At 41.2% G+C, this 22,585-nt stretch overlaps 1 protein-coding gene across 3 annotated transcripts in view; it reads right to left on the bottom strand.

Annotated features, from left to right (window-relative positions):
- Positions 1–22,585, bottom strand: part of Ankfy1 (ankyrin repeat and FYVE domain containing 1) — a 123,917-nt gene that overhangs the window by 47,100 nt on the left and 54,232 nt on the right. For all 3 annotated transcript variants that reach the window (XM_070001742.1, XM_070001743.1, XM_070001744.1), the window contains exons 4-7: positions 21,076–21,211; positions 10,789–10,912; positions 8,992–9,141; positions 7,185–7,350 (exon numbers count right to left, since the gene is read on the bottom strand). In XM_070001742.1, the coding sequence (XP_069857843.1) occupies positions 7,185–7,350; positions 8,992–9,141; positions 10,789–10,912; positions 21,076–21,211 (576 nt within the window). The remainder of the gene's footprint in view (positions 1–7,184; positions 7,351–8,991; positions 9,142–10,788; positions 10,913–21,075; positions 21,212–22,585) is intronic.

Genomic DNA, 22,585 nt, shown 5'->3' with positions numbered 1-22,585 from the left:
CAGACTGTCACCATGTACTAACATCAACTCAAAATGGATTAAAGACCTTAATATCAAACCTGAAACTCTGAAACTACTGCAGGACCAAGTAGGAGAGACACTTGAACTTATAGGCACAGGCAGGAACTTCCTGAACAGAGTCCCAGGGTCACAACAAATTGGAGAGACTCAACAAATGAGACTACCTTAAATAAAAAGTTTCTGCACAGCTAAAGACATAGCAACCAAACTAGAAAGACAGCCAACTAACTGGGAAAAAAATACTTACCAGCAATATATCAGACAAGGGCCTAATATCCATTATATACAGGAACTCAAAAAACGAATCCCTCCCAAACCTAACAAACCAATCATTAAATGGGCAGGGGAGCTAAAAATAGACATTTCAGAAGATGAGATAAAAAATGGCAAAGGAACACATGAGGAAATGTTCATCCTCCCTGGCTGTAAAGGAAATGCAAATAAAAACAACCCTGAAATACTACCTTATCCCAGTCAGAATGGCCCACATCCTAAATTCTGCCAACAACAAATGCTAGAGGGGATGTGGAGAAAGAGGAACCCTATTGTGTTGCTGGTGGGAATGTACACTAATACAACCACTTTGGAAAGCAGTCTGGAGGTACCTCAGAAAGCTAAATACAGACCTCCCCTATGGCCCAGCCATACCACTCCTAGGCATCTATCCTAAGTAACAGGAACCAGGATACAAGGACACATGCACCTCCATGTTCATTGCAGCACTGTTCACAATAGCCAAGATATGGAAACAACCCAGATGCCCCACTACAGATGAATGGATCCAAAAATTGTGGTACCTATATACAATGGAATATTATGCAGCCATTAGAAAGGACAAAATAATGGCATTCACAGGGAAATGGATGTTAAATCCAAAATGCAAGGAGATATGACAAAGTAAACAGGACTGGAGAAACAAAGGACCTCCACTCAATTTGACATATCATTACTGACTCCATGTTCTTGACCACAACTGAGGGAAGCTAGGAGGAGGACACAGAATCAGAGGGAAATGGGTAAACATACAACAGAGGGGCCCATCCGCTGCACTGGACATTGATGAAAATGAACGAAGCTACTCAAGGACAGCGATGGGAAGAAAGGAATGAGAGGCAAAGAGGGTACATCTTACACTAAGCAAAAGGAAAGAAATGTACTTATCACCCGATGTGGAAGAAATAGTTGTATTGTCAAAGCTTATAGAATTCACAAACTTCATAGACCATGATAATGATAATGATAATTTGCCTCATGAAGATTAAAATGCATTTGTGAGTTTAATTAAGTATGACTATCTCACAATACTGTGAAAATTGTAAAATTTATGTAAAATCAATCTCAATAAAAATATTAAAAATAAATAAAAGATTATATACATTGGGGGGGGAGGGGGGAGGCTGGGAAGGGATGTGAAGGGTAAACAAAGGAGGAGGCTGCAATGCTTGGTAAGAAATGTACGCATTATCCTGCCCATGTAATTGTAACTCCTCTGTACAGTATGTTCACAAATAAAATAAAATTAATTTTAAAAAAAGATTATATACAGATATATGCATATATTATATAAAATTCACCCTGCAAACAGAAGGTAAAACTGGGCAATACTATATAGAGATACAGGGATACAAGTTAAATCGTTAGATTCAATTTCTTTTTTCTTTTTTGTCAGGTCGTGGGACCTGAACTCTGGGCCTGGGCGCTGTCCCTCAGCTCTTCAGCTCAAGGCTAGCGCTCTACCACCGGAGCCACAGCACCACTTCTGGCTTTTTTTCTTTTTGCTTAGGTGGTGCTGAGGAATCGGACACAGGGCCTCATGCATGCAAGGCAAGCGGTCTACTACTGAGCCACCTTCCCAGCCCTAGATTCAATTTCTTTAAAAAAGGTTTTATATTTAACTTTTCCTAAAAGATATTTTAGATCAGACTTATTATTACAAATTTAAAACCAAAAATTTAATTATGCATCTATATATGCCTCCCACAAAAACAATTATATATGAATTGCTAGAAATTGACATTTTTTATGACATTAAAGGAAATCCACACAAAGAGTACATAAGCTGAAGGAAAAAAAAGTTTCATTAAAAAAAGAAGAGGGCTGGAATGTAGCTCAGTAGCAAAGAACTTGCCTATAAAGTACAATGTTCTGGGTTCAATCCCCAGTACCAAACAAAAGAAAACACAAAAAAAGAGAGGCAAAGGCAGAAAATGTAGGACCATCTAAGCAGGCTTTTAAAAAAGAGGCACCAGGAAATGAAAAAGGCACTGTTTATACAGGTTTTGTCAACAAAAGAATGTACAAAATGTATTTTAGAAAGATTTCAATCAAAAAGAGTTAAAGCTGGGGATGTAATACATGTCTTGCATTTAACCTATTTTTCCTTTTCTTTTTTCTTTTTGTGCCAGTTTTGGGGCTTGAACTTAGGGCCTAGGCACTATCCCTGAGCTTCTATTGCTCAAAGCCACTGGAGCCACAGCTCCACTTCCAGGGTTTTTTTTGTTTTTTGTTTTTGGTAGTTTATTGGAGTTTCATGGGCTTTCCTGCCTGGGCTGGCTTTAAACCACAATCTTCAGATCTCAATTTGCTGAGTAGCTAGAAGATTACAGGTGTGAGCCACTGGCACCTGGCTCCTGCATTTAGCACTGAAAAAAAATTTTTTTAATTACATTGTTTGGTACTTAAGAGTTTTGGTTATTTTAACACTTCACTCATTAACAATGCTAGGTAAACAAGTTATTATCACAATAATTTCTCAGGGATGGTGGCACATGACTGTAATCTTAGCTACTCAGAAAATCAAGGGTGTAGTGTTTTTCACTCAAGCTCTAAGTGAAAAATTCTCGATCTGATTATAAGGGTAAGGGAAAAGCCACCAGCTTATCCCTACAAACCAACTGGCAGTCAATGAGCTAGGTGTGCTGCTCTCTGTCTCCCACTCTTCCAACAGCCCAGTGAATCAGAAAGATAAGGGAAAGAAGACACTATAGTTAAGATGAAGCAGGATTCAAACTTTGGTATATTCAAGTTCCAAATCAGAGTGATCTGCCAACCACAGCACACTCTCTAAAGTTAGCAACCATAAATCTTTCCTCTATCTCCACTGTAATCCACATGCTTATAGGAAATTCATAAATTCAGAGTGAAAGACTGAGCAATCTGAAAACAAACATCAAAAGTGCGTCAACAATTCCTGGTAATGCTTGTAACTAAGCAATTGCCAAAATATTTAATAACATCAGAGAATTCTTTCATCAAGCATAAGAATTTAACTCTGTGAGAGGAAAGGAATATAATTCTAGTTTGTCTTCTCAGTAACTAGTGTTTTTGTTTCCAAAACAAACTTCTCACTCACTTCACAGTCTGGGAAAGAACAATTCCTATGTGGTGGAAACTTTCTCTACTGAACACATACCCAGAGCTAAGCACTCAATGGCTCTGTATGTCACAGAGCAGTGCTTGGGAAAATGCATCCGCTCATGACACTAACATGATCTAAGGATTTCCTACCCAGTAATGAGCAAGAATTTCCTCTGTATAAGCCAGCAAACTCAACAGTTTAACACAGGGCACAGAAGGATATTTATATTAAAATCTTGGCCGAAAAAGGGCAAAGCCACAGCTGCAACAGGATCAACATTCAAATACAACATTCTTTCAAAGAGAAGTAACCTGTTAATGGCAACATTATAGCAGAGACAATAAAATATCATAATGCAAGTACTGCAATCAAGCCAGCTACGTTCCTCTATAAAATTAAGTAGGACTGACTTTTCCTTTTCTTTCTTTTTTCTTTTTTTGTCGGTCGTGGTCTTGAGCTCTGGGCCTAGGTGCTGTCCCTCAGCTCTTCAGCTCAAGGCTACAGTTCTACCACTTGAGCCACAGAGCCACTTCCAGCATTTTATGTTTATGTGGTGCTGAGGAATCAAACCCAGAGCCTTATGCATGCGAAGCAAGCACTCTACCACTGAGCCACATTCCCAGCCTCTTCTTTCTTTCTTTCTCTCTCTTTCTTTCCTTTCTTTTTCTGTCTTTTTTTTCTCTCTCTCCCCCCTCCTTCATTTCTCTTTTTGGGTCTTTGTCTTTGTCTCTCTTTTATGTGTATTCTGGTACTGGAGCTTAAACTCAGGGTTTGAATGCTATCCCTGAGCAGAGCCTGCGCTCTAACCCTCACAGTTCTACTTCTGGTTTGGGATTAATTGGAGATAAGAATCTCATGGACTTTTCTGCCCAGGCTTGCTCTGAAGGGTGATCCTCAGATCTCAGCCCCCTGAGTAGCTAGGACTAAAAGCGTGAGGCAATGGCAACCTGACGACTTTTTTTTTTTGTCACTGTGGGAGACTGAACTCACAGCCTCCTGCTTGTTAGGTAAGAACTCTCCCAGGCTTTGATTTTTTTTTTAATATGTTGGAATTCAATTTATTCATGAAATCATCATCCTCTTTCCACAAAAGTATGTGTCAGTCTCATCTCTCTTGTGAAATGAAAGAGCTTATTTCTTGTTAAAAGAGCTTATACCCCATTAATAGACCTTATTTCCTGTTAATAGAATTTAAATATACAAGAAGTGGGGGACAGATGATAGTTGAGGAATAGACATATGTTTTTTTAGATCTCTAAGATTGCACTGCATAGATGTATTCTTTCTTGAAAGATCTTCTGTGTGTGTGTGTGTGTGTGTGTGTGTGTGTGTGTGTGTGTGCACGCTAAAAATTATAAGTTTGGTGGTGGTCCTAGAGTTTAAATTCAGGGTGTTGGCACTGTCCCTGGGCTTCTTTTGCTCAAGGCTAGAACTCTACCATTTGAGCCATAGCACTCAACTTCCAGACTTTTGATTTTTGAAAGCCATATAGGAACTCTACCTCTCTACAGATTCTTACTCTGTCAAAAATGACATGGCAAACTAATGGCAGGATTCGTTTGGAACATATTAATTAATAGGAATATGGGAAGGACAAAAGAAAAAAACTAGTCTTTTTTTTCCATTTAAAGAGTTACTTCAGGCTGGGAATGTGGCTTAGTGGTAGAGTGCTTGCCTAGCATGCATGAAGCCTTGAGTTTGATTCTTCAGTACCATATAAACAGAAAATGCCAGGAGGGTCACTATGGTTCAAGTAATAAGAGTCCTAGCCTTGAACAAATGAAGCTCAGGGATAGTGCCCTGAGTTCAAGCCCCAGGACTTGCAAAAAAAGAAAAAAAAAGCTACTGCAACCAGACCCTGGTGGCTCACAACTATAATGCTAGCTACTCAGGAGGCTGAGATCTGAGGATAATAGTTCAAAGCCAGCCACAGCAGGAAAAGTCTGTGAGATTTTTTATCTCAAGTAAACTACCCAAAAAGCCAGAAATGGAGCTGTGGCTCAAGTGGCAGAGTGCTAACCTTGAGCAAAAGAAGCTTAGAGAGTGCCCAGGCCCTGAATTCAAGCCCCAGAACTAACTGGGGGTAGAGGTGGGGGGGGCATTAATTAATCTGTGGCTCATGCCTATAATCCTAGCTACTCAGGAAGCTGGGATCTGAAGGAAGGGGTTGAAACCCAGCTTGAGTATGAAAGTCCATGAGATTCTTATCTCCAACTAACCACCAAAAAGCCAGAAGTGGAGCTGTGGCTCAAGTGGAAGAGTGCTAGCCTTGAGAGAAAAAAAAAGTTCAGGGATACCACCCAGGTCCAATTGCCGTAATTGGAATAAAATGAAAAGTTAATTCATGTCTGGGGGTGTGAGTCAATGGCAGACCATTGCCTACTACCCCCAAGTTCCTGAGCACTACAAAATAAACAAAGTTACTCATTATGATTAAAGTATTTCTACTCCAGTTCTAACATTTCTATATTCTTCCCACTACTGACAATAAAATATTACGTATAATTTCACATTAACTTTCATAGAACAAAATACCACGTTGGCACTATGCCATGACAAAAGGCTAGTCTGGAAGGAGAAAACAATGAATCCACGAAGCGCTCTTTGCAGGTTGAATGTTTGTGATTTTAACTTTCCTTACATACATGCTAGGATGCACAATAAGAACCTTCCTAGCACTATTCCTAGAAAAGTGATAATAATGAATATAGCCATATCATAATAAATAGCCCCATCAATTGCTTACAAGGCACTCACAGGCCATGTTTCTACCTGTTCCTCCTCAGGTCCTATCAATAACCAAGCACTATCAACAACCAAGCTAATAAGGCACAGTAAATAGGTCTTTAACCCCTCCTCTGACCCAATAATCACAAGTTTTGTTTTGTTTTTTTTTTGTCAGTTGTGGGGCTTGAATTCTGGGCCTGGGTGCTGTCCCTCAGCTCTTCAGCTCCAAGTGAGCTCTCTACCACTTGAGCCACAGCGCCACTTCCAGTTTTCTGAGTGGTTTATTGGAGGTAAGAGTCTCACAGACTTTCCTACCGAGGCTGGCTTTGAACCATGATTCTCAGATCTCAGCTTCCTGAGTAGTTAGGATTACAGGCATGAGCCACTGGCACCTGGCCAATAATTACAAGTTTTAAATCACATAGCTAGTAAGTATAGATGCTTTTGGGAAATATGTTGGGAAGCTTTTAAAGACAATATGGATAAAAATAAATTATATAGCAAAATATACAAGCCATGGGCTGGGAAGGTGGCTCAGTGGTAGAGCGAGTACTTGCCTTGCATGCATGAGGCCCTGGGTTCGATTCCTCAGCACCACATAAGCAAAAAGAAAAAAGCCGGAAGTGGCACTGTGGCTCAAGTGGTAGAGCGTTAGCCTTGAGCTGAAGAGCTGAGGGACAGCGCCCAGGCCCAGAGTTCAGGCCCCATGATTGGACCCCCGCCCCCCCCAAAAATACACACACACACACACACACACACACACACACACACACACACACACACACACACACACACACACACTGAGGGACAGCGCCCAGGCCCAGAGTTCAGGCCCCACAATTGGACCCCCGCCCCCCCCAAATACACACACACACTCTCTCTCTCTCTCTCTCTCTCTCTCTCTCTCTCTCTCTCTCTCTCTCTCTCTCTCTCTGAGGGACAGCGACCAGGCCCAGAGTTCAGGCCCCACGATTGGACCCATGCCCCCCCCCAAAAATACACACACACACACACACACACACACACACACACACACACACACACGCACACACACACACTACATGCCATTTCTTCTTACCTCTTTGGATTCCTTTATGTAACAAGCTCCAGCCATTCTTGTCTACCATGTCCACATCAGCTTTATGACTGACCAGAGTGGCAGCAATGCTCTCCAGCTGCCGTGAAAGGGCTAAATCTAAGGCAAGGTCTCCATCTTGATCTACTTCATTCAGCCTCCCAGGTAGCTACACAGAGAAGTTTGTAAGTAAGCATCCAGACAATGGAAAATACAATGGATTTTGATTTATTTCACTTAATCTTATATACCATCTCTTACACAAATGTCAAATCTTAATACCTGACATAGCTTACTTCCCAAATTCAACTTTATTCACAAACCTCTGTCAAGCTTCAGGCACATGATTTCAGGGAGCACAGAAAGAACAGATTAACAGGACAGATGTAAACAACATGCAGGACTGTCAAGGATCACAGTGGATGTAAGGGCAGGAATTTACACATGTAAGAACCAGGATCATAGGAGAGATACTGACAGGGCTATAGGGATCCAGTGTCAAGGCAGAAGTTCAGACATGTTATGGGTCAAGGAATTTCTCCCAACAGTTCCATGTTCTCCAATACACTGAACACTTAGGATACAAGATACTTCACTCTCATTTTCCTATAAGGCAATGTGATAGAACAATGCCCCGCCTCAAGGTGTCTGTGTCCTAACCCCCAGGACCTGAGGATATGTCATCTTATATGATTTTAAAAAATTTAAAAAAACAAAGAGAGAGAGAGTGTGGGAAAGGAAGTAAGGAAGGAAGAGAGGGAGGTAGGGAGGGAAAAGAGAGAAAAAGAAAAAGAGAGAGAGAGAGAAAGGAAGGAAGGAAGGAAGAGAAAAGAAGGAAGGAAGGAAAGAAGGAAAGAAAAAAAGGGGCTGTGATAAAGGCTAAGGACTTTGAGATAGGGAGTGTCATGACTACCCAAGGAGGACCCAATCTAGCAAAAGAGAAAAGTTGAAGAGCTGGTCAGGGCAATGTGACATCAGAAGGATTGATCTGTCATTGCTAGCTTTTATAATGGAGACAGATGGCCACAAGCCAAGGAATGTGATTGTATCTAGAAGCTGAGAATGGCCCTCAGAAGACAGCCAACAAGAAAAATGGGGACCTCGGTTCCTCTTCTACCACCAGAAACTGAATTCTGCCAACAACCTAAGTGAGCAGGAAATGGATTCACTTTACAGTGTCCCTAAAGGAACCCAACCTATCAACATTTGATTTTAGTCCAATGATGCCTATATAGTTGAGTTTGCAAACTGCAAAATAATAAATCTGTATTATTTTAAGCTACAATTTTGTGGCAATTTGTTATAGCAGCAAATAAACTGATAGACTTTGGCACCTGATAGACAGGTACTGCTATAATAACCATCTAAAAATGTAGAAGTAGCTCTGGCATTGGGAGATGATGGGCTGATGATACTAGATTTTTAAGAAACAATATAGGAAACATCCAGACTTCCTGAAATAATTTCTAGAAGAAATATACACATTAAAGATCATGTGAGGCTGGGAATGTGGCTTAGTAGTAAAGTGTTTGCCTAGAATGCATGAAGCCCTGAGTTTGATTCCTCAGTACCATATAAACAGAAAAGGCCAGAAGTAGTGCTGTGGATCAAGTGATAGAGTGCTAGCCTTGAGCAAAAGATGCTCAGGGTCAGTGCCCAGGCCCTGAGTTCAAGCCCCAGGACTGGCAAAAAAGAAAAAGAAAAAAAAAAAGATCATGTGATATATAGTTTAGAAGGAACACTACTGAGAAACACAAGTACATTCCAGTTTTGGGAAAAGACAGGGAAGATAAAAAGGCGGCTACAATACCTGAGAATCCATTTCAATCAGGTAAAGGAAGACTACATCTTCTCTCTCCACTTTGATAGCCTTATGTAATGGGTATTCTGTCTTAGACTTGATCATTTTGTATAACAGCTGAGCACTCATGCTACTAAAATCCTCCTTTCGCAAGTCATCCTAGGATTAAAAACACAATGGGAAACAAAACAAACAATTTGTTAATAATAACAACTGTCACCTATTAAATAGTCACTGAGTCCGTATAATTTGTAGAGGGGAAGGAGAAAAACAAATCGTTTAAATAGAGATACAGGTGGACCCACTGCAACAAAGAGATGTACAAGTCGTTATGTGGAAAACGAACTTTACAACTTTGGGGGGGGAGGGAGTGGGGAGGATTGGGGGGGCAGGGAGGGGAGGATAGGAAGGGATGGGAAGGGGAAACAAAGGAGAAGGCTACAAGGCTTCTGTACAGTATTTTCACAATAAAAAGAAAAAGAAAAAAATATAAATAAATAAATAGTCACTGAGCATGTGCCTGGCTTACTCTAAGGGCTTAGACTTCCTAATTAATTCAATCCTCACAAAACTTATGAGGTAGGTCCTACAATGATCCCCACTGTTCAGATAAAGAAAGGAAAGCCTGTAGAACCTAATAACTTATACTCAGACAGTGAGTAAATAGCCACATCAGAGTCTGGACCCAAGAGGAACCGCCTGAGCCTGCGCTGTCACAGCTGGGCTGCACCTCTGTGATTAGTATAGCTGGTGTGAGCAATGCTGACCTCCAACAAGAGAGCAGAGTCCTCTCCCCAGTAAGCCTCAAAGACCATAGCAATTACAGAATTAAGCAAAACTACCACAAATAACCCACTCCACTAAATTATAGCTGGTCCCTAATATTTTAAATCTCTTTTATTTCAACCTATTAGCAGAAAAAAGTTACCACTCCTATTTCAATTATTTCAACACTAGCTCTTTTTACTTTATTTTACTTGTTTATGTGGTAGCAAGGAAACGAACCCAGGGCCTCATGCATGCTAGGAAAGCACTCTACCCACTAAGCCACATTCCCAACCAATTAATACTAGATCTTTTTTTGGGGGGGAGCCAGTCGTGGGGCCTGAACTCTGGGCCTGGGCCTCAGCTCTTCAGTTCAAGGCTAGGCTCTACCTTCTGAGTTACAGTGCCACTTCTGGCTTTTTCTGGTTATGTGGTGCTGAGGAATCGAAACCAGGGTCTCATGCTTGTAAGGCAAGCAATCTACCACTGAGCCACCTTCCCAGCCCTTAAAACTAGTTTTTTTAGATAATTTTTAGAAACTACTAACATCCTTCCCATAGTATTGTTGTATACCAAGCAATCCAATCTGCTGAAATTAGTTTGTAACACATAGCATTGATCTTTTTTAAAAATTTCACAAAAAACCCCAAATATAACAAATATAGTTCTCTATAAATGAGAACTACTAAGAAAGGCAAGTCTAAATTTAATAATGCCTCCACCTGACAGCAAGGAATGCTGGGGCACAGGGCATCCTGCCCCTGAGACTTGGCTGCAGCTTCCTCAGGAGAGCGAAGGCAAATGTCCCTCTGTGTAGTTCTGCTCTTGAACCTGAGTCACTTTGTCCTCTACTCTGAAATCATATAACTAACAGACTCTAGAACTGAAGAACCTCACTGATCACCTAATCTACCTACTTGTTCGTCAGTACTGTCACAAGAAGATGCCAAAAACCAGAAAGATGAGTGCTGACAGAACAAGGTTCCACACCTGGGACTCTGCTGCCAACAAGAGCACTGTCTATACACATCTCTCACTTACCCAATGACTTGCAATAATTTCTGCACAGTAGTTCATCAATGTGCTGGCATTCAGTTCTTCTGCAGTCTGATAGAAACGAATACAGTTCCTAACATTCACCAAAGACATAACACCTTTTTCACATCTATAAAAGAATATTAATAATAAACAGTATTATTAGGGTGATAAATGCATTCAGAAACAAACCAAAACTAATATGTGTACTGCTGGCTACATTCAATAACAATAAGGAATAAGGCTGATCAACATGCTTATGAATAAATTATAGCTGAGTTCCAATATTTTTAAAGTATCAGAATTTCAGCCAGGTGTTGGTAGCTCACGCCTGTAATCCTAGCTACTCAGGGAACTGAGATCTGGGGATCACAATAAGCCAGCCCAGGCAGACCAGTCCAGGATACTTTTTACCTCCAATAACCAGCAAAATGTCAGAAATGGACCTGTGGCTCACAGGGTAGAAATCCTGCCTTGGGAGAAAAGCTAAAGCAGAGCATCTAGACCCTGAATTCAAGCCCCAGAACCAGTACAAAAAAAAAAGTACTAGAGGAAGTGGTGCTGTAGCTCAAGTATAAGAGCGCTCGCCTTGAGCTAAAGAGCTGAGGGACAGCGCTCAGGCCCAGAGTTCAAGCCCCACGACTGACATTCAAAACAAAACAAAGGGGCTGGGAAGGTGGCTCAGTGGTAGAGCGCTTGCCTTGCATGCCTGAGGCCCTGGGTTCGATTCCTCAGCACCACATAAGCAAAAAGAAAAAAGCCGGAAGTGGTGCTGTGGCTCAAGTGGTAGAGCACTAGCCTTGAGCTTAAAGAGCTGAGGGATAGCGCCCAGGCCCAGAGTTCAGGCCCCACGACTGGACCCCCACCCCCCGAAAAAAAAACCAAGCAAAAGAAAAAAGTACTAGAATTTCATTATGATATATTGTTCAATTCGGTTCAAACCAAACAACCTAAAAATAAACATATTTAACACAATATCTCAACAGACTTAAAAGAAACCACATTAAAAAAAAAAAAGTAACCAGTCGGGTGCTGGTGGCTCACACCTGTAATCCTAGCTACTCAGGAGGCTGAGATCAAAGGATCAGGTTCAAAGCCAGCCCAGGCAGGCAAGTCCATCAGACTCTTATCTCTATTAACCACTAGAAAACCAGAAGTGGCTGTGGCTCTCTTTGAGCTCAAGAGAGCAGGGATAGCACCCAAGCCCAGAGTTCAAGCCCCACAACCGGCCAAAAAAAAAAAAAATGCAACCACATGAACTGGCGGATCATATACACATGTAATATAGGACACATCTGTGGTGTCCACCAGCAAGACTACTATGCAAACACTGTGGCTTATGTATAGTTTGTACACATATGGTTCTATGCCTTAATAATTTAATAATTATTTCTATCTTTGATTAATATAATTTTAATAATTCTTCCCAAAACATCTATAATGTATGGAAACAAGAGTCAGTCATAGTACACCATGTGGGAGAAAAACTTGCTACAATGGAGGTCTTCAAAAAGATAACAAAGACTCTTAGAATCTTCAATAAGTGGGATGCCTACAATCCTAGCTAGTCAGGAGGTTGAGATCTGAGGATCATGATTCAAAGCCAGCCTGGGCAGGAAAGTCCATAAGACTCTTATCTCCAATAAAACCACTAGAAAATCGGAAGTGGCGCTGTGGCTCGAGTGATAGAGCCCTTGTCTTGACCTGAAGAGCTCAAGGACAGCGTCCAGGCCCAGAGTCCTAAAACTAACAACAAAAAAAAAAAATCACCAATAAAAGAATATGGACTAGGTACTCAAGCCCATAATCCTAGAAACTTTGGACACTGAGATGTGAAGATGAGACTCTTATCTCCAATTACCCACCAAAAGGCCAGAAATGTAGCTGTGGCTCAAGTGGAAGAACACCAGCCTTGAGCAAAAAAAGAAGCAACAGCACCCAGGCTGTGATTTCAAGCCCCAACTGTACTGACACACACACACACACACACACACACACACACACACACACACACACACACACACACACACACACACACACACACACACACACACACACACACACACACACACACACACACACACACACACACACACACACACACACACACACACACACACACAGAACATGGACGATTATCAGGGAAGAGAGAGCTGCACACACACACACACACACACACACACACACACACACACGGAGAACATGGACGATTATCAGGGAAGAGAGAGCTGCATACAAGTGGCCTTGGTGCACAAAGCAGGCACTACCTACCATCCTAGCCTAAAAGATTCAGCAATAAAGCCGGGCGCTGGTGGCTCACGCCTGTAATCCTAGCTACTCAGGAGGCTGAGATCTGAGGATCGCGGTTCAAAGCCAGCCCGGGCAGGAGAGACCATGAGACTCCTATCTCCAATAAACCAGCAGAAAACCGGAAGTGGCGCTGTAGCTCAAGTGGTAGAGCACTTGCCTCGAGCTGAAGAGCTGAGGGACAGCGCCCAGGCCCAGAGTTCAAGCCCCATGACCGACAAAACAAAAATAAAAGATTCAGCAATAAAAAAAACCCATGTTCTAGTACGGAATTCTTAGAAGATTTGGAACAAAGACCCTTAGGGAAACAGGCATGGTCCTCCATCTCCCTTGCCTCTACATCTTCCTACAAGGCAGGTTCACTTCCCAGGGCAGCCACAGAGGCCTGCAATAGTGTCGGGAGCATTCCCTGACATTCCATCTCCGTCTTTCAGCCTCAAACAAAGCCATTCTAATTATAAGGGCAAAATGATCCTGGAGATAAGAAACACCTCAGTGAATTACATTAAATCACCTGAGCTTTCTGTGCCCCTTTCTCTTACTCTAAAATCAGAATGTTATTCGATTTCAGGGTTTTAGGGAAGCTTTTTGATTCTCAAGAAGGAAAACAATATCTGCCTTGAACATCATAAGGAACTTGGAGGTATGCTCTCGAGGTATGCTCTCAAGGTATGCTCTCTTTTGCCCTCTCTTTTTCTATGACCTAGAATTCCTATCTTGAAGAAAAAATGTAATGCATACATGGTTATTAATGGATTTTAGTATTGCTAGAGGTAACTGGCTAGTAGATAATTACCAATCTCTTTAGGTGAGTTTTAGGTAACATAAATGAAGAAAGACCATGGAAGTGAAGAATGAACCTGGGGAGTTTGGACTCAGGTTCTGCAGAGCACTACAAAGCACTTGTCAGACAAACGCTCAGTCTTTCTTTTCCTTTTCTTTTCTTTTACTGCCAAAAGACAAGACACCAAGGAAACCTATGTAAAACTATTTTTCACAGGAAAAATATTTTGTAAAATGGGTAGGCATTGCATTTTCACTGATTCTAATATCCAGAGAGTCCCATTTGCCATGTGCATGACCTTTAATATCTGATATAATCTATAATCTATACAACTAAACAAAAATAATTTTTTTTGTCAGTCATAGAGCTTCAACTCTGGGCCTGGGTGCTGTCTTCAGTGCTTTAACTCTGGGCCTGGGTGCTGTCTTCAGCACAAGGCCAGCACTCTACCACTTGAGCTACAGCACCACTTCTGGTTTTCTGATGGTTTATTGGAGATAAGAGTCTCATGGGCTTTCCTGCCCAGGCTGGCTTTGAACCATGATCATCAGATCTCAGCCTCCTGAGTAGATAGGATTACAGGTGTGAGAAGTGGCACCCAGCAACAAAAATAATCTTATTTTAAAATTTAAATTATGAGTTCATATGTTTGAAAAAGTAGCATATAGGGTGACTTTCTTCTGAAGGGAAAATGCTTTTGTTAACATATATTTATTTTATAAACAAAAAGTATTCATTGGGCTGGGAAGGTGGCTCAGTGGTAAAATGCTTGCCTAGCACATGTGAAGCCCTAGGTTCAATTCCCCAGTATCACATAAACAGAAAAAGGGATCCTATGGCTCAAATGGTAGAGTGCTAGCCTTAAGCTAAAAAGAAGCACATGGACAGTGCCCAGGTCCTGAGTTGAAGCCCGAGGACTGATAAAAAGAAAAAAGTATTCATTGCCTGGGGGGCTTCAAACTTTAATCCTTAGATCTTAGCGTCCTAAGATTATAGATATGAAGGACTGGCTCCTAGCCTTATATTTTTATTTTCTTTATTTTTGCCTAATCTGGCCTTGAACCATGAACCATGTTAGTACAAATCAAACATCCTAACTCCTGTCTAGTATTTCCACCGATCTTTTATGAATGTGAAACAACTGACAAAAGAAACAACAAAAGGTGAAGAGTAGGCTGGGAATGTGGCTCAGTGGTAGAGTGTTCACCTAGCATGCATGAGGCCCTGGGTTCAATTCCTCAGTACCACACACAGAAAAAAGCCAGAAGTATGGAAGTGGTGCTGTGGCTCAAGTGGTAGAGTACTCACTTTGAGCTGAAGAGCTGAGGGACAGTACCCAGGACCTGAGTTCAAGCCCCCAGGACTTGCCAAAAAAAAAAAAGGGTGAAGAGTATTCATTTACCGATTATCTATATTTTATTTGTGTAATTATGTATCTTTCAAATATTCCGAATATACACTATATTTTTGAAATTGGAAAAAATGTTACCAGTTTCTTCATGTAGTCTTTTGTACAAAAGGGATTCATTCTGGTACTTAGAACATACTTGTTCAAATATGGTTTTTGTTGTTGTTGTTGGTGGTGGTGGTGGTGGTGGTGGTGGTAGTGGTCATGGGGCCTGAACTCTGGGCCTGGGCTCTGTCCTGCAACTCTTCAGCTCAAGGCTAGCCTTCTACCACTTGAGCCACAGCGCCCACTTTCTCTATATTACAAGACAAGCCTCACACTGAACCAAACACATTGTCAGACTCACTCAGTTATCTCAACTATATTATTTCTCCTGCCAACATCAGGGGCATCTGTGACCCTGTGAAAAGCCAACATTCAAATATACTCATGGCTTTCTTCTTCTTCTTCTTTTCTTTTTTTCTTTTCTTTTTTTGCCAGTCCTGGGGCTTGAACTCAGGGCCTGGACACTGTCCCTGAGCTTCTTTTGCTCAAGGCTAGCATTCTATCACTTGAGCCACAGTGCCACTTCTAGCTTTTTTTGTTTGGTTATGGGGTACTGAGGAATGGAACCCAGGGCTTTACACATGCTAGGCAAGCACTCTACCACTAAGCCACATTCCCAGCCTACTCCTGGCTTTCTTCCATCTCGGGTCTTAAAGGTAGGACAGATAAAAACCTAATGCAGAAAAAGCATTTGACAAGATCCAACACTGCTTTATGATGAAGGTTCTGGAAAAATTAGAAATCCATGGAACATACCTCAATACAATAAAGGCTGTATATGACAAACCTACAGCTAGCATTATACTTAATGGTGAGAAACTAAAGCCATTTCCTCTTAACTCAGGAACAAGACAAGGATGTCCACTTTCTCCACTTCTCTTCAATCTAGTATTAGAATGCCTAGCTACAGCAATAAGACAAGATGCAAACATAAAGGGGATCCAAATAGGGAAAGGAGAAGTAAAAATCTCCCTCTTTGCAGATGACATGATCTTGTATTTAAAGAATCCCACAGACTCCACTCCCAAATTACTCAAGCTGATTCAAAACTTTGGCAAAGTACCAGGGTATAAAATTAACCCTCAAAAATCAATGGCTTTTCTGTATGCCAAAAATGAGAAAAGTGTGGCTGAAATTAGGAAAGCAACTCCATTCGTACTAGACCCACAAAAAATAAAATACCTAGGAATTAACTAAAGAAGTGAAGGACCTCTATGATGAAAACTTTAAAAACTTGAAAAAGGAAATCAAAACAGAACTTAGAAAGTGGCAAAAACTCCCATGCTCCTGGATTGGAAAGATCAACATCATGAAAATGGCAATACTTCCCAAGGCTATCTACAAATTCAAGGTGATACCTATCAATATTCCAACCTCATTCTTCAAGGAAATAGAATGCAATCCAAAAAATCATATGGAACAATAAAAGACCCTGAATAGCAAATACGATCCTCAACAAAAAGAACAGTGCTGGAGGAATATCAATACCAAATTTCAAACTCGACTACAAAGCCATAGTAATCAAAACAGCTTGGTACTGGCACAAGAACAGACCTCAGGACTAATGGAATAGAATTGAAAACCCAGAAACGAACCTACAGACCTATAGCCAACTAATCTTCAATACCATAGCTAAAAAAATAGAATGGAAGAAAGACAGCCTCTTCAGTAAATGGTGCTGGCAAAATTGGTTAACTACTTGTAGAAAACTAAAGCTAGATCCTTATATATCACCCTACACCAGAATCAACTCCAAATGGATCAAAGACCTCGGAGTCAAAGCAGACACTCTGAAAACATTACAGGACGGAATAGGAGAAAGCCTAGGTCTCCTTGGCACAGGCTGAAATTTTCTTAATAGACACCCGGAAACACAACAAATCAAAGAAAGGTTGGACAAATGGGATTACATGAAATTGCAGAGCTTCTGCATGGCAAAGGACATAAGTAGCAAGATCAATAGAAAGCCCACGGATTGGGAGAAGATCTTCATTAGCCATACAACAAGACAAGGGTCTCATATCTAAAGTATACCTGGAACTCAAAAAATTAAACCCCTCAACAACAAATCTTCAAAGAAACAACTGCCCAATACATAAGTGGGCTAAAGACTTAAAGACAAACTTCTCTGAAGAGGAAAGAATGGCCAATAGACACATGAAGAAATGCTCAACCTCTCTAGCCATAAAAGAAATGCAATCAAAACAACATTGAGATACCACCTCACCCCAGTTAGAATGGCTATAATCAAGAACTCTAATAACAACAGATGCTGAAGGGGATGTGGTCAGAAGGGAACCTTACTGCATTGTTGGTGGGAGTGTAAACTTGTTCAACCACTTTGAAAAGTAGTATGGAGGTTCCTCAAAAGACACCACATAGGGCTCCCCTATGACCCAGCAATCCCACTTTTAGGCATTTACACAAATGTTCACTAACAAGACCACACTAAAGCTACCAGCACGACTATGTTTATTGCAGCCCTATTTACCATAGCTAAAATATGGAACCAACCCAGACACCCCTCAGTAGATGAATGGATCAAGAAAATGTGGTATATATACACAATGCAATTCTATGCCTCCATCAGAAAGAATGACATTGTCTCATTTGTTAGGAAATGGAAAGACTTGGAAAAAATAATTATATTAAGTGAAGTAAGCCAGGCCCAAAGAAACATAGGTCCCATGGTTTCCCTTATTTGCAATAACTAGTCTATGTCTAAGTCAAGCAGAAAAGGTCAGATACGCTGATGTTAGGGAAATGAACCCTAAGATATGTATTCAAATTTTTTTTCTTTCATGCGATTGTTTCTAACATATTTATAAGATTATTTCTTTGTTGCTTTGTATGTCCCTCTCCCACGGTATAACCCCTGCTTTTACTGTGTTTGATGTTGTTATAATTTGTGGAGGGGAAAGAAAAAAACAAATTGTTTAAATAGGGATACAGGTGGACCCATTGCAACAATGAGATGTACTAGTCATTATGTCGAAAACGAACTTTACAACTTTGGTAGGAGGGGGAGAAGAAGGGGAGAGGATGGAATGGGAAGGGGAAACAAAGGAGGAGGCTACAATGCTTGATAAGAAATGTACTCATTATCTTGCCCATGTAATTGCAATCCCTCTGTACAGCATTTTCACAATTAAAAAAAAAACCCTATATCCAACCATACCCATTTGGGCATCTGCTAATGTCAACAGTCAGGAAGCTCCATAAACAACCATCATTTTACTTAAATAATCCATTATGTACATTATAATTCTCTAATCTATGCCATAACCAGTGAAATTTTACCAAAACAATTAAATTTATAAACAAGTCAGACATGGTTAATAAGAGCTCAGATGCTCTGATAAAAAATGGTATTAATACTCAATCTAATTAAAATTAGTCTCAATTTACTCCAAAACAGTTAACTGCAAGATGTTAATAGTAAAGTTAGCTGTACTAGCAGCTATTACTCTACTAATAAATACATTGCTAATACTATTAGGCTAATCCTATAGATCTTGGACCTGTTGATTTATTAATTGAGTTATTAATATAGACAAACCTGCATCATCAATTAGACACTATGGAATATTGTGTCTACTGATTTGTGTGAGGCATTGGGAGTGTCCCAGGGGAATCAGGCCCATGGTAAAAACAGAGCAAGTAGCTCTACACAGCAAAGTCTCTTGGCTCTCATGTAAGAGCAATACATTAACAAGTACAGTGTCTCTTGGTGACTGAAACCAGCCTTTATCACTAAAAGAAAATGAATCCAACAGAATATAAGAGATCCATAAATGATGTAAAAAGACACTCTCTCAAAAAAACTGACCACCAAGGGCCATATCTCCAACATGCATAGCATGTGTAAAGCTCAAGGCATTTTATTTGACATTTTGTGGTGAACATTCTGTTATTCCAAGCCAACTTGGGAGAGCAACAGAGAAAAAGCTCTATTTAAAAAATCATAGCTGTGGCCGGGCGCTGGTGGCTCACGCCTGTAATCCTAGCTACTCAGGAGGCTGAGATCTGAGGATCGCGGTTCAAAGCCAGCCCGGGCAAGAAAGACCGTGAGACTCCTATCTCCAATAAACCACCAGAAAACCGGAAGTGGCGCTGTAGCTCAAGTGGTAGAGCGCTCGCCTTGAGCTGAAGAGCTCAGGGACAACGCCCAGGCCCAGAGTTCAAGCCCCACGACCAAAAAAAAAAATCATAGCTGTGGGGCTGGGAAGGTGGCTCAGTGGCAGAATACTTGCCTTGCATGCAGGAGGCCCTGGGTTCGATTCCTCACCACCACATAAGCAGAAAAAGCCAGAAGTGGCACTGTGGTTCAGTGGTAGAGTGCTAGCCTTGAGCTGAAGAGCTGAGGGACAGCGCCCAGGCCCAGAGTTCAGGCCCCAAGACTGACAAAAAAAAAAAAAAAATCATAGCTGTGCTGGGCACCAGTGCTCGTACCTATAATCCTAGCTGGTCAGGAGGCTGAGATCTGAGGATCATGGTTCAAAGCCAGCCCAGGCAGAAAAGTCCATGAGACTTTTATCTCCAATTAACCACTCAGAAAACTAGAAATGGTGCTGTGGCTCAAAGTTAGAGTGCTAGCCCTGAGCTGAAGAGCTCAGGGACAGGGCCCAGGCCTAGAGTTCAAGCCCCATGACCTACAAAACAAACAAAAAAAATGATAGCTGCTTGATGAGTGCTGGTGGCTTGTGCCTACAATCTTAGCTACTCAGGAGGTTGCAATGTGAGGATTGAGGTTAAAGCCAGTCTCAGCAGAAAAGCCCAGTTATCTCTAATAAACTACCAAAAAGCCAAAAATGGAGCTGTGGCTTAAGTGGTAGAGCACTAGCCTTAAACAAATAAGCTAAGGGACAATGCCCTAATACCAGTGCAAGCACGTGTGCGCGTGCACACGCACACACGCACACACGCACACACGCACGCACACACGCACACACACACACACACACACACACACACACACACACACACACACACACACACACACACACACACACACACACACACACACACACACACACACCATAGCTGCTATCTACCAGCACAAGCATACGCATATACACACATAGACACAGACACAGACAGACAGACACAGACACAGACACAGACACAGACACAGACACAGACACAGACAGACAGACAGACAGACAGACAGACAGACAGACAGACAGACACACACACACACACACACACACACACACACACACACACACACACACACCATAGCTGCTATCTTCCTGAAACCTAAAAGAGCAATAATTTAATGAAGTGTGATTTTACAGTATAGAAACAAAGCTGTAAACTTACTGAATTGTACCTTTCTAAATTAAGTTAGGCATTAATGTGCTTCTATAACAATAAAGAAGCTTTATCTGCCTAGATGTATCAGAAAGCAGAATAAATTGTCAAAGAAAACAGAATGGGAAGGAAAGTTGAGGGTTTAGACACTGGATTATATTATTTAATATTCAATGTGTCAGCTTACATAGTTATGTACTCTGAGGTAATAGATCAGTAAAAGAGAAATAAAAACAAAGCTTTGGAAAAATTTAGCTTGTTAAAAGGTAAGAAAAAGCAAGCAAGATTATCAGATTCTCTTCTCATCATCACCTTTAAAAGAACACCTTGCAAAACTTATTTACATGAGCAGAAGAAGCTGCTTTCCCAAAGCTTGGCATAATTAAAGCTCATCCACCACCATCTGAGGTACTTGAACATATCTGCTGGGACTTGCCTCTCCCTAAGGAGCTGTAGCTGAAACCGATTTGCTAGTTTCATCAATTCAGTCAGGAACACATCATCCTCTCTGAATTCCAACTCATCTGTGTAGATCCAGCGAAGCATTGTCATTGTCACATCAGGATTAGCATCTAGATAAAGGAAGAAAATAGATGGAAAAACTGAAAAACACTGCTTGACACACTTGGGCCTTCTGAAGGAATCCCTAAAATTAGAGGATATTAGGGCTGGGAAGGTGGCTCAGGAGTAGAGTGCTTGCCTCCCATGCATGAGGCCCTAGGTTCAATTCCTCAGCACGACATAAAGAGAAAAGACCAGAAGTGGTACTGGGGCTCAAGTGGTAGAGCACTAGCCTTGAGCTGAAGAGCTCAGGGACAGGCCCAGGCCTAGAGTTCAAGCCTTATGACCAACCAAAAAATAAACAAACAAACAAACAATAAATAAATAAAATTAGTAGATAAAATGTACATTATGGCCGGGAGCCAGTGGCTCATGCCTATAATCCTAGCTATTCAGGAGGCTGAAATCTGAGGATCACAGCTCAAAGCAAGCCTGGGCAGGAAAGTCTGTGAGACTCTTATCTCCAATTTACCACTAGAAAACTGGAAGTGGCACTGTAGCTAAAGCACTTGCCTTGAGCTGAAAAGCTCAGAGACAGTGCCCAGGCCCCAAGTTCGAGCCCCACAACCAACCAACCAAAAAAAAAAAAAAAGTACTTTATGGCTGAGTGCTGGTAGCTCACACCTGTAATCCCAATTATTCAGGGGGCTGAGATTTGAGGTTCAAACACAGCCTGGGCAGAAATGTCCATAAGTCTTATCTCCAGTTAACCATCAAAAAGCTGGAAAGTGGAGGTGTGCTTCAACTGGTAGGGACCAACCTTGAGCGGAAAAAGCCAAGAAAGAGTGTGAAGCCCTGAGTTCAAGCCCCTATACGGTACCATATAAATAATAAAGTACATTGTGGTACATCCAACTCAAAGAAATATATAACTCAAATAAATACACAACAAAAATGATGATGTCAAATGGGCAACAAGTTTTTTTTGTATTGTTTTGCTTTGCTTTGTTTTGTTTTTGCTGGTTCTAGGGCTTGAACTCAGGGCCTGGGCACTGTCCCTGAGCTTCTTTTGATCAAGGGTAGCACTCTACCTCTTGAGCCACAGCACCACTTCTGGTTTTTTCAGTGTATATGAAATTGAGGAATCAAACCCAGGGCTTCATGCATGCTAGGAAAGCACTCTACCATTAAGTTATATACCCAGCCCCATAGGCAGCAAGTTTTCAACAGGGAAGTGGGTGAGGATAAAGAAACTGCTAAAGATGTAGATTAAATCCACTGGAGAGAATATCTGATACCTGATATACAACAAAAACTTAAACAGAATTTCAAATAAAAATGGAATGGATACCCAATTGAAAAATAGACAACGATAAAGGAAAATAGCTAACAAGGTTTTTTGTTTTGTTTTGTTTTTGCCAGGGCTTGAACTCAGGACCTGGGCA

This window comes from Dipodomys merriami, unplaced genomic scaffold (genome assembly GCF_024711535.1).
Source record: "Dipodomys merriami isolate MVZ:Mamm:240054 unplaced genomic scaffold, mDipMer1.0.p SCAF_59, whole genome shotgun sequence".
Taxonomy (NCBI): Eukaryota; Metazoa; Chordata; class Mammalia; order Rodentia; family Heteromyidae; genus Dipodomys; species Dipodomys merriami.
This window is presented reverse-complemented; position numbering and strand designations above follow the sequence as displayed.